At 48.5% G+C, this 15529-nt stretch overlaps 1 protein-coding gene across 2 annotated transcripts in view; it reads left to right on the top strand.

Annotated features, from left to right (window-relative positions):
* Nucleotides 1-928: 928 nt before the first annotated feature.
* The window catches only part of ITPKB (inositol-trisphosphate 3-kinase B), a 100435-nt gene continuing 85834 nt past the window's right edge, over nucleotides 929-15529 (top strand). For both annotated transcript variants that reach the window (XR_008617038.1, XM_007102672.4), the window contains exons 1-2: nucleotides 929-1171; nucleotides 2563-4689. Coding sequence is in view for 1 of the 2 variants with exons in the window: in XM_007102672.4 (XP_007102734.2) it covers nucleotides 2776-4689 (1914 nt within the window). In the remaining variant the exon portion in view is untranslated. The remainder of the gene's footprint in view (nucleotides 1172-2562; nucleotides 4690-15529) is intronic.

Raw genomic sequence — 15529 nt, 5'->3', positions numbered from 1 at the left:
CTCTTGCCACTAAATTCTGTAGTGTAGAATTTAGGGAATTATGGAAAACACACTTGCAGCACCACAGCTTAAATGGGGTAAGATCCCTGCCCAGTAGTAATTGCTGATGGTGGGGGAAAAAGTCTCTTGAAAATCATCCAGCTGAAGGAGACTGAGCAAGGGGTCTCAGGCCTTCTTAGTTCCAGGACTATCCTTCTTCTTAAAATAACTTTGAGAATTGAGTGCAAAAATATGCCAATGTCACATTTGCTGTGTGCATTTAGTAATAGAAAAATGTTCAGTGCAAAGGCGTGTTTATACAACTAGCAGTTGCACAGCAAAACCATCAACAGCTCACAGCCCAACCAGTCTTCCAAAATACAAGTGTGAAGCATTTAAAATCTGCAACTTTGCAACGAGGTGCCCACAAAGTACCTTCTTCGAATTTGCATATTTGTGTACAAGAACACAAACCGTTTATATAAGGCTTTAGCCCGTTTTAAATGTTAAAAAAAGTCCCCATGATTTGCTTTGCTTAAAATGCACGCTCAAACTTTATTAAAAACATTTTTCAAAAAAAGTTTCATAAAGCTAGCCGTCAGCGAGGCTCACTGGAGGGTGTGGAAAATGGATCGTATATCTTTAACCCGCAGAAGTTAAAAGGTTTTTTTTTTTTTGGTTGTTAGCTAACAATGGAAACTTTTTTTTTTAAGTGTTTCCCTCCCTCGGTCTTGCCAAGCAATAGAAAAAAAAGAAGAAAAGAAAAACTTGTTCCGCTGAGTTCAACCCCAGACAGGCTCACAACTTCCTTCCTGCTTTCCTCCCCCAAGCCCCCGCCTTTCTCCCTCCTCCCTCCTCCACCCCAAACCCCCCCGCCCCAACTTTTTTTTTTTTTTTTTTAATCGCACATTGAACAAACACTGAAGTAGCCGGGAGCAGACACTGACAGGGGTAGTATCTCCACAGCCCACAAGGGCGTGCAGGGCCGGCCGGCGTCGCCACCGCCCGGATCTCCCGCCCCGGCCGAGGAGCTTTCCCTCTTTTTTCCCATTCCCCTTTTTTTTTGTCTTCCAAAAGAAGTGAGGAAACCATTTCTGAGCTTTTTTACTTTTAAAGCCATCTTTCTCCTTCGAGGTGTGCGTCCCCGGGCCATGTAGTCTGCACAGGACGCGGGAATCTTGAGCAATTGCAGGTAAGTTTGGCGGCTTTTTAATGGCTCTCGCCTCCGAACCCTCTTTCCCCTCTCTCTCTGCTCTGGAGCGAATCTGAGGGTTCCAGGTTCTGAAAAGGCGCAGAGAGGTGGGCCGGGGAGACGGGCAAGGGGGTTTGATTGGGGAGGGTGGCGTGGAGAGGAGGGAGAGGCGAGTTTTCGGCGTTTCCCGTGCTCGCCTTCCGGGCCGCTGACTCCCCGCCGCCTACCTCGGCGCGCTGCAGGCTTCCACGGGCTCCGGCCGCCGGGCAGCCGGCTTGGCGCCGGGCGAGGCTGCCCAGGATGCGGAGAAGCCCTGCACTCGGCCGCGCAGCCTCCGGGCTTAGAGCGGGGCCCCGGGAGGTTTGCAGAGCCCGGGCTTCCGCCCGGCTGCAGCCATGCACACCCTGGAGTCCTTCCGAGTGGGCAAGGGTCCCGGAGCCCGCAGAGGCAGCCGCGTCCTCCGACACAGGGTGTGCGGAGTGCGGACTCGTTGTCCGCGCGCGTACGTACACACACACACACACACACAGACAGACAGACACAGACACACACAGACACACACACACCCCTACGCGGGGGGCGACAGCGTGGGGGGGGCGGCGTGTATTGGTTCCGGTACAGGGGACGAGCAGCGCCTCGGCCCCGGGCGCGCGCAGACGCACCCACACTCACAATACACACTTGTTTGGGGACTGGCGACAAAGCCAGTGCTGAAAAATGCCTAGGCTGCGGCCCCGCCGCGCGCCCAGGCCGTCGTAGGCCGAGGGACACAGCACCAAGGCCAGGGTCAGGAAGATAAAAGGCAGGCATGCAGGGGTCTTCCTAGATCCGGGCTCAGGCAGCGGCTGAGGAAGGCAGGTCCAGCTCAGGTTCCCTCCGAGTCGGTCCCTGATGGCCAGAGAGGGTGGAGCGAGGAGATCCTGAAGCCCAAGCGGGGGTGGGGAGCTGCCCCGTTATACCCGATGTAACCAGTGTTTGCAAAGCCGAGGGGACCCAGAGACGGTGGAGGGGGTGTCCTCACTCTCGGAGAGCTCGGAATCTGCCGCGCCCCGCACATAGCCCGCTTAGGAATCAAGTGGTTGTACAGTCCCCCGCCCGTCCGCGCGGCTCTGGAGGCAACTCTTAGAATTCGGAATTTGAAGGGACCTTCAAGCGCATCCCAGTCTGGGGCGAAGGGTGGGAGCGCACTCGGAAAACACACCCACAACCTAGCTGGCGACCGAGGGCCCCCAGGGCTTGTGTCCTCGCCGTGCCGCACAGTCCCTGTTGATAAGATGTCCAGTGGCACCGATCCCCGACAGATTGGGGGATCCCAATCCCAGTCCTAGTCCCCTAGCCGTCCCCCGCATCCGCCGTCTGGGGTCCTGACTTTTCTCCTTGTGTCTCCACAGCGGCGCTGTTGTTTTCGAACTCTGGGCGGGGGCTGAGCCCGCGGTCTTGCCCCCCGCCCAACGCCCAGGCCATGCCACCCCATCCGCGCGCGGAGCCGCGGCCGCCGGGCCTCTGGGGCTGAGCCGGGAGCCGAGAGCCGCGGGAGGAGGAGGCGCCGGCGGCGGAGCCGGAACAGGAGCGGCGGCGGCGGGCAGCGCGGCGGACCCAGTACTATGGCTATGTACTGCTATGCACTCAACAGCCTGGTGATCATGAATAGCGCCAACCAGGTGAAGAGCGGCGGCGGCCCTCGGCCCAGCAGCAGCGAGACGCCCCCGCCGCCGAGGAGGGCCGTGTTGAGCCCCGGCAGCGTTTTCAGCCCCGGGAGTGGCTCCTCTTTCCTCTTCCCCGCAGCCGAGTCGTTGTCGCCGGAGGAGCCCGGGAGCCCCCCGGGCTGGCGGAGTGGCCGGCGCAGGCTGAATAGTAGCAGCGGCAGCAGCGTGGGCAGCCCGAGTTGGGCGGGTCGCCTAAGAGGCGACGGGCAGCAGGTGGTGACCACCGGTGGTACCCTGTCCCCTCCGGGGCCGGAGGAGGCCAAAAGGAAGCTTCGAATCCTACAGCGCGAGCTGCAGAACGTGCAGGTGAACCAGAAAGTGGGCATGTTCGAGGCTCACATCCAGGCGCAGAGCTCCGCCACTCAAGCGCCCCGCAGCCCGCGTTTGGGCAGGGCTCGATCGCCCTCCCCGTGCCCCTTCCGCAGCATCAGTCAGCCCCCAGGAAGGGTCCTGGCTCAGAGTGAGGAGCGGAGGACAAAGTCCTGGGGGGAACAATGTCCCGAGACTGCAGAGGCCAACTCCGGGAGAAGAGGAGGGACGCCCAGCCAACGCCTCTCGAAGGACAAAGAGGGAGTAGTAGCACCTTTCCCCGGCCCTGCTGCCCCGGCAGGATCAGCGGCTCAGGGTCCAGGCGCTTCGGTGAAAATGAGGAAGCCGGTCCCGGCCGGACCCCATTGTGTCTCACGCATTGCTATGGAAGTTGACAAGAGGGTTTCTCCTCCTTTGGGAACTCAGAATTACCAAGCTCCCTCGTTGGGGCTGGTCGGAGTGAACTTAACGATGGCCACAGAGGTGGCAGCGAGAGCCACATCCACTGGGCCACACCATCCACAGGACCCTGCCCTCACTGAGCTGTCTGAGAGGGCCCGCGAGCTTGGGGGTGTATACCCCCGGGAGGCCCTGGCCAAGAGTCAGGGGCAGTCTTTGGGCAGTGAGACAAGTCCGGCCCCAGAGAGGGGCGGGCCCTGCAGTGGAGACCCCCCTGGGAAGGTGGGGAGAGGAAATCTGCCCGGTGGCATGCCAGGCTCCGGGGCACCTGAAGCGGACAAAAGGCCAGAGGAGAGGACTGTGAACGCGCAAGGTCCGGCGGAGTCCTCTGAAGCCCCGAGCTGGTTCAGGCAGCCCGGAGACCGGGGCTCAGTAGGCTCCGAGGGGACCCAGAGTGGGGCCCTAGTGGCCAGGGAGGCACGGCCGCGCTCCAACAGAGTGGATGAAGGGTCTGCATCGCTGGGCTTGCTTGGGGGCAGCAGCTCAGCACAGCCAGGCCCCGGGGAGGTGGAGGCGGGGATTCCCTCTGGCGGAATGTTGGAGCCTTTGCCCTGTTGGGAAGCAAAAGATCGGAAAGAACCTCAGTGCCTTCCTGGGGATAGGGTGGGTGTGCAGCCTGGGAGCTCCAGGGTTTGGCTGGGCTCCATGGAAGAAGCGAGTCTGGCCTGGACGTGTGTCACAGGGGTACAATCCGAGGGGACTTGGGGAAGCCAGCCTCAGGGCAGAGATGCCCACCCCAGCCCAGAGCAGCTCTCCCCAGATCAGAAGGACAAGCCTTCCCGGGGAGAGGCCTGCAGCCGAAGCAATATCCCTGCCGTCATCATTACAGACATGGGTGCCCAGGAGGATGGTGCCTTGGAGGAGGCGCAGGGAAGCCCTCGGGGCGGCCTGCCGCTGAGGAAACTGTCCTCTTCCTCTGCGTCTTCCACTGGCTTCTCCTCCTCCTATGAGGACTCGGAGGAGGACATCTCCAGTGACCCCGAGCGCTGCCTGGACCCCAACTCTGCCTTCCTGCATACCCTGGACCAGCAGAAGCCCAGAGTGGTAGGTCTTGCCCTGAGATTTTTCTAGAACTTGTGCTGCTTTCCTGCCCACGTGTCCCTTTTTCTTACCTTCTACTGAGTCAGAAAGACTGACCAGGGCCCTGGGGCAGTCACAACTTATAATTCTCTCCAGGTGTGTTTGCTGGGGAGGTACCTAGGCACTGGCCATGCACTTTGTAGCTTGGACAGCGAACCGGAGTCATTTCTGTTGTTATTTCCATGTACATCTTAAAAGACATTTTTTAAGGTACCTCTGGTAGGTCACCACTCATTTGGGGAGAAGATAATATTCATGAGTGTTACCAAAAGCTTCCTGGTGAATCTCCAAAGATAGTGAACAGAGCTGCTGAGTGTAGCTTTTGTCTGATCAGGTGAAACACTTAATTCTGTGCTTCATTTAGGCGGAGGAGAACTGACAAGGATGTCATCGAATTAACTCAGGCTCTACTAATAGGCTAGGAAAATGAGTGATGTGATTCTGGAACAGGGCCCTGAAACCTGCAGATGTGGCATTGGCCGGTCTTTTGGGTGAACAACCACCTAGCCTCAGTAAATTGTCAGGACATTACAATATTGGGGCCAGCAGAAGATACAGTTTGATGTATGAATTAAAATGAAAACTAGGCTTTGAGCTAAGCAGATAGTTTCTTTAATAACAGAATATTATATTACATCAGGTTGAATTGCATCTGGGTGATATCCCTAGGGTAGATACCTCCTCGTGGATACGCTCGTTGGCTGGTACAGGTACATTTCAAGTACGTTTTCAAGTGCATCTGTTGTGATTCAGCACACTGACATCTTGTTCTGGCTATGGCGGTAGACAGGGGTTTATTTCTGTACACAGTTCATCTCAGTCCTAGGCTGTTTTCACTCTTAGGAGGATCAGAGCATCGTATGAAAGATGTAAGAGTTGAAGCTAGCGCTTCTGAAAAGGTCTGGACTTTCTTAGCTTTTCCAGAGTCTGGGGAATTTCCTAGTTCGGCGTGTAAGGGGGGTTCTTGTGCTACCTTGGGCAAAAGTCTGCATTTTTTTGTCGTAGGTAGTCTTCCGATTTAATCTCCAATATCAAGTACTATTCACTGTACCTCAATAACTTAAACCACAGCAACTGAGAACTTTATATTTCTACTCTACATGCTGCTTGCTCTAAGTTATTTTGGACTCCAAAGCATGTGTCTGTCAGACGCCCACTTCAGAAATCACAGTCTGAATCTTTGTAGACCAGGCGTTTCTTTTCATGAGACTCTGCTTTCTGCTGATGATGTGGAGGCAAATGTGTATGCAGAATCTGGCCCCAATCAGCCTGGCATTTTGGGGCCAGCACAGGGCATCTGGCACGGGCACACCACCTTTAGAGGAGGGATGGTCCACCTGGAAGGGGATGGATGGTGGTGAAGGGCAGGTGGAAAATGCTTCTCACTGAAGGTGTGGCTCAGGTTTCTCTGCCTTCTTGCCCACAATTAAAGGTCTATGAGATGGTCCTCTGTTCCACTCCTCCCTTTGGCTTTTTATACCCTGGAGCATAGCCAGCATAGCCAAGTTGTTTTAACTTGTTCTCCAACTTTCCATTTGCCCTTTCTAGTGGTGGATTAGCAGCTCCTATTGGCTGGCTCTCAAAGTATTTTGTGTGTCCCGATGTTTGAAAAGGGCTCTTGTCTGGAAGTGAGTTAAAGGGGAGATAAGTAATGATAGATGACAATATTTTTTTTTTTCATTTGCCAGAGGGATGCCAGCTGAGAAACCAGAGGGTTGAGTGGTGTCAAGGTAGCGAACAGGTCCAGAGGTAGAAACGAGGCCTGCCCGTGGTCCAGCCTACCTCCCTTCTTTAAACAAGGTTTCAGACACCCACAGAGAAGGGCCAGGGAAAAAGGCCCTGCCAGCCCCGCTCTCTGGTCATGTGGGGCTGATAGGGAGTGTCTGTGGGGGGAAGGGTGGGTAACCAACTGGAAATTATGGGATCCTAGGGACTTTTGAGCTTTTGGTTGAGTGCTTGCACGATATGCTCAGTTTTCTTTTTCACATACAGATTGTTGCGGCGGAGCCTTATCTGTGACACCAAAACATCTATCTGCTCCTTGAGTCAAAAATCACTTGATTACCTGAGATTGATATTTTGTCTACACAAGGCCAGACAACTTGATTGACGGGGCCTTTTGGCTTGGCTGTTCAGTGTTTTATAGATAAAACCCCAGCCGGCGCTGTTTGATGCTCTACAGTATCAATACTCTGTCCTCTCCTCGGACTCTGCTGCTTCTGTCTACACTGCTGCACCGCAATCAGGGGCCCCCGTCCTCACCCGTGCGCACCCTCACACATACACTCCCAGCAGCCCACTCACACACACAGGTTGGAAACTGCACGTTCAGCCTTCTGGTCACACAACCAACCCCTGACCTTCAGACCCATACTGAGAACACTTTTTTTTGTGCTGCTGTGTCTTTGAGCAGAGTTAGACCTTTCATGCCTCGTGTGCGCGGGTGGTTCTTTGCTTCTGCGGAGGGATGACTGTGTGTGATGAGGTACGCAGGCAGAGGTGACAGCCCCGCAAAGCCTGGAGCCTGGCTGCTGGGTTAGCTGTCCTGCTGTGGCCTCCCTGCCTGCTCACCACTGTGAGAAGTCCCAGCGCCAGTGTAGGGGAATTCGAAGATGTCCCTGTAGTTAAAAACAAAGTGAAAAGCAGGTTCTTTGGAAATGCACTCTGAAACTCATTTAGCCATTTAGATTATGCAAATTAGCAGAGGCCTTTTTACGGAAAGGGAATGTGGTGAGAAGCGCCTCTGCTCATTTGCTTCCATGGGTAGGAGCTGTATGCAAAGTGCTTCAGGCCTTTCCTACAGCTCAGGCTTCAGATATGCCTGTCTCTGACATAGTGTTCCGAGTTTTTGCTCCACTGTGTCTGTTTGTAAAGGAGTAGGCGCTTGAAATTTGCTCAGAAGTAGTTGTATCACGTGCTTAGCGTTCAATGGCTTAAATTCAGGCGTGTTCACATGTACAGTTTTCTGAGATCTGAACAGAAGCGAATTGCACTGAGGAAGAAGTGTGTTCTCTCTTGTTCTTTGAGACAACTAGAAATTAATCAACAGTTCTTGACCTCCCTGTGTTATTCCATTTAAAAGTAACTGGGCCATTGAAACACCAGGTTTAAAGTGCTAAATTAAAATAAGCATGCATCTTCCAAAAATAGATTTTCTTGATTTATTCCAAAATTATACTATCAATCATGTGTACAAAAACCAAAACAAAATGCTGGTCTAGTTACCTGGGGGACATTTAAGGAATTATAATTCAAAATCCTTGCCTTCTTGGTGCTTACTATTTTTTCAGGGCCATTGGAATTTTGTTTCCTTTAGTTTTTTGTGTGTTGACTAGTTTTGTTGCCTTTTTTAAAGTAAAAAACTAACTAATATATATGGTAAAAAAATTTGAGCAGTTTAAAATGGTTTTATGTGGTTTTTAAAAGTGTGAAATTTTTATTTGAGGGTAAACCCAATTAAAATTTAAAAGCCTTAGAGGGATACTTACTTAAAAAAAAAAAAAGAATCTGGTGGTAAGTACTTTTAAGTGGGAAATTCTTATCTGGAAGAGAATACGGAAGGCCCAGATTTATGGGGTCACGAGTTCGGGTTGCATATGGTGTTTTCTTAAGATGGGGCACCCTTTCCCCTCAGGTGTGCAGCCAGGATCTTTCTGGAAAGGCTTCAGGACCTTTCAGATCTGGGAGGACCCCTAGTCATTTATGTGAGGTTCTGGGTGTTACCCTGATCTGTTTAAGAAGGAGGAAACCAAGACTCAGAGGGGCAAAGGGACCCAAGGGCTGCAGCTCTGGCTCAGATTCCTCCTTTTAAAATATGCATTCTGCGTGAGGACGAGCTCATGGGGGCCTGTAGAGTTCTAACTCTCTGTGACTATGTAATTCCAGACATTTGATTCAAAACCTGCTGTATGTGAAGTACGTATCAGGGTGTCTGGAAATGTGACAAGATTTCTTTGGTGTGGACCTTGGGCAGTCGAGGCCGAAACTGGGCACATTTAATTGTGTGCTTTTCCTTAAGATCCATCAATTATCTGCCTCTCATCTCTCTTAACTGGAAGAATGGTTCTTTGTAATTTCACATTGAAAAAGTATCATCAAAATAAATCAGTACAATACCCAAGATTCTCATTAATGGTTAGACTGATTGATATTAGAGGCTGTGCTGGTAGGATGCCAGCGCGTTAACCGGACAAGTGAAAAATGCATTGTTCTCTGAGGGCTTCGGCCTCCTCAGATAGTTAAGTTTGGAAACTGAGGCTTTGCCTCTGCAGAGCCAAAACGTCACTTCAAAGACCTCGTTTTATCAAAGATAAAAGTAATTCATCCAGCTTGAATCCTTTCAAATAAAGGTGGGGTGTAGAGAAAAAGAGAGATTGGTGTTTAGGCATCACAAAAACACAGCTCAAGATTTACCAGGCTTTTAGGTTTAACAAGAAAAAACATATTAAACTGGACGGCTTCTGCTTTTAGAGAAATGTATTTCAGGTGTTACAGAAAGCATTTTCAGAACTTTGGTTTTTAGCGCCAAATTGCTACCAAGCCACTTTTCTGATTTTTTTGGCACATGCCAGTTAAATGTAGTTACAGATTAGATTAGTTCTCTGTAGTTTATTTATATTCCTGGGAGCATTGATAACATTGTTTACGCTTATTTTATTTTGTCAGATTTCAACGTAGTTGTCTAAAGGCAGAATTTTAAAACATTTAATGGAAAGAGTTTTATATCTTGGTTGAAAAAACTTTGTAGACTTCAGGTAATCAGCGATTCAGGATTAACTCATGAACTCTTCTAAACTGTGTTGTGGACACACTGTCAGCATGGAAGGGTCTATATATATATATATATATATATATTTTTTTTTTTTTTTAATTTATTTAGGCTGCGCCGGGTCTTAGTTGCGGCACTCGGGATCTTCAGTTGCGGCATGCCAACTCTTAGTTGCAGCATGCATGCTGGATCTAGTTCCACGACCAGGGATCGAACCTGGGGCCCCTGCATTGGGAGCACGGAGTCTTATTCACTGGACCACCTGGGAAGTCCTGGTCTATGGGTTTTGAAAAGAGACGAGATCTTGGCATTGTAGGTTATACACATTGTTCCCTCCAGTCCATGACAAATGTGCCTTGCAATGATTTTTTCCTGACTGGGTGGAATTGACATTGTGAATGATGCATTTTTCATGAATTGGGGAGCTCATTGTTTACAAAATCACACCAAACCCAGCTGTGAACTCTCTTGTAACGTGAAAAGCCAGTTAGAGTGCCAACCTCCACTGTCTCATTGGGATATTTGGGATTTTGTATGTCCGGTTCTCTTGAGACCGTGTGCCCTCCTGTGGTTGCATACTGTTATCTTAGTTAACTAAGGACTGTGGTACTACAGGTGGCCTCAACAACATGGAAACACTCAGCATTGTAGCATTCCCTCAGACCGATGGGTCCAGTCTGCTAGACTGTGGAGGCCACCCTGGGGGTCTGGGAGAATCTGGTCCAACCTGGTCTCATAATCCTGTAGTCAGACTCGACTTGCTGTAATTCTGCCATCAACTATCTCGTTGTGGTTCCCCCAGACACCTGGTTGTTCATTTTTCCAGGGGTGTATTATTATTTTAAAGACAATTCAGATCTCCTGGGCTAAAAGACACTATAGATATAAATATGATCTCATTAGGAAGTTAGGCCTCTGTTCTTAGAATTTAAAAAATAACAGTTTTTTTCCTGTAACCTACGTAAGTATCATAATATAAATCTGAGTCTGGGAGAGGCTTTAGAGCTCATTTTCTCCAATATCCACATTTTACAGGTGAGGGAAGCGAGGCCAGAGTGTATTCAATACAGTCATGTTTACATTTTTCTTTTCCCTTAAAAAACTTCATGAGTGGATAAACTCCTTCCTCACCTGGGGAGATCCACCTTGGCTTTCAACATAGGACGTGTTTTTTAAATGTTTGTTAAAGGAATGGATGAATGAATGAATGATAGACAGTAGCTCTGCTGCATTATCTACCCATAAAAGAACTGTCGAGTCATCCGGGAGAGGAGGAACAAAAAAAGGGAAAAAAAGAACAATTAAGGCAGGCTCATTGCTTATTCCTGTGACCTTCCTGCCATAGGAGTAGGGGTGCCAGACTGGGGTTTAGGAGACCTGGGTGAAATCCCAGTCTGCACATGGCCTGCAAGCCCTCTGAAAAATGGAGAGAGTAGGCATGACCTCACGGGGTGGGGGATGAGAGTTCAGGGAGGCAGTGTTCTAAAAGTGCCTCGATGGCTCCTGGCACATGGTACAGCCTCAGTTAATGTTAGTGGAGGTGGAATTAGGAGACATCTTAAGTACTGGTGAGGCAGTGTCTGTCTGGAAAATTCGTTGGGTCCCTTGGAAGAAATTCTTGGTAGCAACTCTAGGACTTTGTTGAGGTGCCACTTTCACCCAGTACCATCCTGGAAGATGATTCTGCCTCACCCAATAAGTCTGCAATGAAATGGATTTCTCAAAAGACCGGTATTCACAGGCTACCCGTGAATTCACATGCTATTTGTGGGACCACAACAGCTTCCTGAAGTGTATTTCATGGAACATTGAGAAAAGGCTGGTCTTACCCTCTGTCTCTGTTTCCTAGTGTAGTTTCCTTTGGTTCAGTTATGGGGCAGGGGATCAAAGACCAATAGAAGCCTCAGGGAACAAGATCAGTGAGGACACTTTCTCACAGAGTGTGTGTGCAGGGAAGACCACTGATGTTTCTCACGGGAAGGCAGGGCCCTCCAGGCTTTCTCTGATGAGGAATGATTTACGATCATCATTTAACTGGTAAGCCAAGACGCAGGCTTTTGACTAACTTGTCTGGTGTGTTTCTCAGCAGTTCCATTAAGAATTCACTCCTAGAGATCTGATCTTTCCCCTCCATTGAGCTTTACTTGGCCATTTTATTTACTTGGTATCACTTAATGGAAACCCATTGAACAAAAGGTATCTCTTCAGGCTGCTAGTCAATACTACATTTTTTATTTCCTGAAATGTTTATTTCTATTTTGCTCCAAACTAGCTGATAAGTTTTATAAGTAACCAAAAGTAGGAGCTGCAGACAGTAAGTAAGCAGAATGAACCTCTGCAGTTCATATTTATGTATGATTTAATGGGGTAGGGGGAGCGTGGAGGGGGAGTATACTTGCTGTATACTCTAAGCATACTTGTTTTTTATGTTTTTATTTTCCCATCTCAGAATAAGTAGGAAAAAACTTCTCATTTGACCTGGTGGTAACCAGTATTCAACTGAAGAGACTCCACCCTCTTGAAGGTCACTGTTATCCTGTTAATCTAGCATTTTACCTTTGTGGTAATATTCTGGGTGGAAAGGGAAAATAAAATGATACAGCATCTCAAACAAAGGCATTGAGATAATTTCCATTGACCTGGTGACTAAGATTAGGGTTTCCCTAACCCAGAGATGATATATGTATTGTGAGGCCCGGTAAGGCTCTGTCCTTGCAGAGCTTGCCGAAAGGGTGGTCTGGTCCATTTGCTCACGTTTATAAAATTGGTCTTAATGCATCCGGAGGGCAGGAATGAGGTACTTTGGCCTTGGGCTTTGGGGGCTGTGACAGTTGTTTTCTTTCTTTACCCTTCTTAATGGGTCCTCTGCATCCTGCCCCCCTATTCTGTTTAATCAGGAGAAATAAACTGATTGTTTATTGTTCTTCTAAGAAGAAGCTGTAATACATTTTATATTAGCAGTGCTTAATATTTTCATTCACTATGGGGAGTCTTCAGCGTGCCTCAGGAGGGAGGGATTTGGTTCCCTGGTGACCAGCCATCCACCAGCTCACCTGGCAATTTCTCTTGGTATGCTGAGAGTTGGTGGGACCCGAGCAGTTACCGGGGAGGTCCCTGCACCCCCAGGCGGTTCCCAGCGAGTGTTTTTCCAATTTCACTGACATTCTTTCCAGGCTCAGCTCAATTTGTTTTCTTCTTCTCTATGGCAATTGATGACTGAGTCGTAAAATGTATAATTCAGCAGGATCTTGTGTTAAGTGCTTCTTCCACAGTCTTGCAGGAGCTGGTGTTTGGCTAATCCTCTGCTATGCATGGGTGTGTAAGATTTTCTTTTTGCAAGTTAGCTATATGGAGAGTAGGTTTAATACAATACATCTCATAACTATGGGGAAAGGAGACCGGCTGGGGTATGGAGAGGAACTCAGGGAGTATCACTTCTGTAATCCTTATCTAACCTGAATCTATTAGCAGGAAACTGAAAAGGCCTGTGTATGACAATGAGATAAACAGTTTAATCTCTTAACAATGTCAAGTGGAAAATCCAACCGCAGCCAGTAACTTAAGAAATGGCTAGGAGGTTTTGTTGGGACAGCAGATTCTGAGACCCAGGTTGCTGAGCCAAGGGTAGGAAAATTGGTTGCTGTATGTTCAAGCTGGGAGGTTGGGAAGACACTGGTTTGAGAAACTACTGAAAAATCCTTACGGATACAAAAATATGCTAACGTAGGGGACATTTTGAATGCGTTATAATTGATGTCTTAGTCTGCATGAGGCCATTGAAACCTTTTCCTCATCTTCACCACTGTTATCATCCTTGTCACAGCATTTAAGTACTCATTAGTATTCAGCATCTTGCTAATTCCAAGTAATTTAGGACATGTAAGACCTTCTCTGAGAACTTTCCTGGGCATACTCTAGGAGTGCAGTGTGCTGGAAAGACTAGGACTCTCAGATTCGGCGCTTGGCCTCTTTGGGCTTTGGTGTCCTCATCTGTAAAATGGGTGCATCGATAATCTTCCTACATCATGTGGTCTTTGTGAGTCTTAAATGAGATCGTGTTTGTAGAGTCATTTTGAGAGTGTATTCTTTCCTGCCTAAATTTTTTCTTCACGAGTACTGTGATGTTGCCATTTTCCCCCAGATTTTCTCTTGATTTCTACAGTACTCATTTGTTTATTTCTGTCATGCACACTCTAAGTATACTTGCTGTTTTTTAATAAACAATGATCTATTTTATTTTCCTAATTGACATGTAATATGGCCTTATAATATTATATTAGTTTCAGGTGTACAACTGTGATTTTTTTTCTTTATTTCTTTATTTATTTTTTAAATTTTTTATTTTTTATTTTTTTAACATCTTTATTGGAGTATAACTGTTTTACAATAGTGTGTTAGTTTCTCCTTTACAACAAAGTGAATCAGTTATACATATACATATGTTCCCATATCTCTTCCCTCTTGCGTCTCCCTCCCTCCCACCCTCCCCCCTCTCATGGTCACAAAGCACAGAGGTGATCTCCCTGTGCTATGCGGCAGCTTCCCACTAGCTATCTAATTTACATTTGGTAGTGCATATATGTCCCTGCCACTCTCTCACTTCATCACAGCTTACCCTTCCCCCTCCCCACGTCCTCAAGCCCATGCTCTAGTAGGTCTGTGTTTTATTCCCATCCTACCACTAATCTCTTCATGACATTTTTTTTCTTAGATTACATATATATGTGTTAGCATACGGTATTTGTTTTTCTCCTTCTGACTTACTTCACTCTGTATGACAGACTCCAGGTCTATCCACCTCATTACAAATAACTCAGTTTCATTTCTTTTTATGGCTGAGTAATATTCCATTGTATATATGTGCCACATCTTCTTTATCCATTCATCTGTTGATGGACACTTAGGTTGCTTCCATGCCGTGACTGTCTTTAAATAAAAACCATTATTTCTCCTACTGGTTCCTTGGCTGCTGCTTCTGTTGTACAGATCTTCCTCAACTTACCATGGGGTTACGTCCCAGTAAACCCATGGTAAGTTGAAAATATCATAAATTGAAAATGCATTTAATACACCTGACGTGTCAAACATCACTGCTTAGCTTCACCTACATTCAGTGCACTCAGAACACCTAGGTTAGCCTATAGTTGGGCAAAATCATCTAATGCAAGGACTATTTTTTAATAAAGTGCTGACCATCTCGTGTAATTTATTGACTACTGTACTGACAAGCAGAGTGCTTGTCTGGGTCCGTGGTGGTTGCATCTATCCGCTGTCTCCTGGTGTGGTCGCGTGGCTGGTGGGGAGCTGGGGCTTTGCCACCCAGCATCAGGAGGAAGTGTCTTTCCCCATACGGTGGGCCCGAGGAAAGCTCAAAATTCAAAAGTCGAAGTAGTTTCTACTGAATGCGTATTGCTTTCGCATTACTGTAAAGTTAAAAAATCCTAAGTTGATTTTCTTACTCGTGAAAAGTATATTCAGTCACTCGGTAATACTGATTTCCGTTCAAGAACGCTATAGTCGAGTTGGAGAGAAAAGATGAACACACAGGAGGAGAGGCAAAGAATTTCCCCCTGAAAACTGGTTGGTATAGCGTGCTCTAGGATCTCAGAGGGAAAAGAATCAACAGAGGGTAGTCCTGGAGGGCTTTACGGAGGAGGTGGGAATTGAGCTTGTTCTTAGCGGATGGTTAGTATTGGAGCAGCTGGAGAGAACAGAGAGAGAGGGAAGGCGTTGAAGATGTGGAACAAGACGGATAAAGCGTGGAGGTGAGCAGAGAGCTGCGTGCTTGTCCCAGCCAATCCTGATGAACTCAAGTGATTAGTTCAGAACCGCTCCCGTGGGGGTGTCATCTCCATCCTCAAGGACCCCAGGAGTGGAGGCAGAGGACAGGTGGCGAGGAACGAGCGCAGCCCTGGGCCACGGGGAAGGTTCACCCACTGCACCCGGATGCCGAGGGGGAGGGGCTCCGAGGAGGGAGGGATGCTCAGGCGGGGACAGCGCTGCACAGATGCAGGGAATGGGGGGCGGGGCTGGGGG

Source organism: Physeter macrocephalus, chromosome 4 (genome assembly GCF_002837175.3).
Source record: "Physeter macrocephalus isolate SW-GA chromosome 4, ASM283717v5, whole genome shotgun sequence".
Classification (NCBI taxonomy): Eukaryota; Metazoa; Chordata; class Mammalia; order Artiodactyla; family Physeteridae; genus Physeter; species Physeter macrocephalus.
This window is presented reverse-complemented; position numbering and strand designations above follow the sequence as displayed.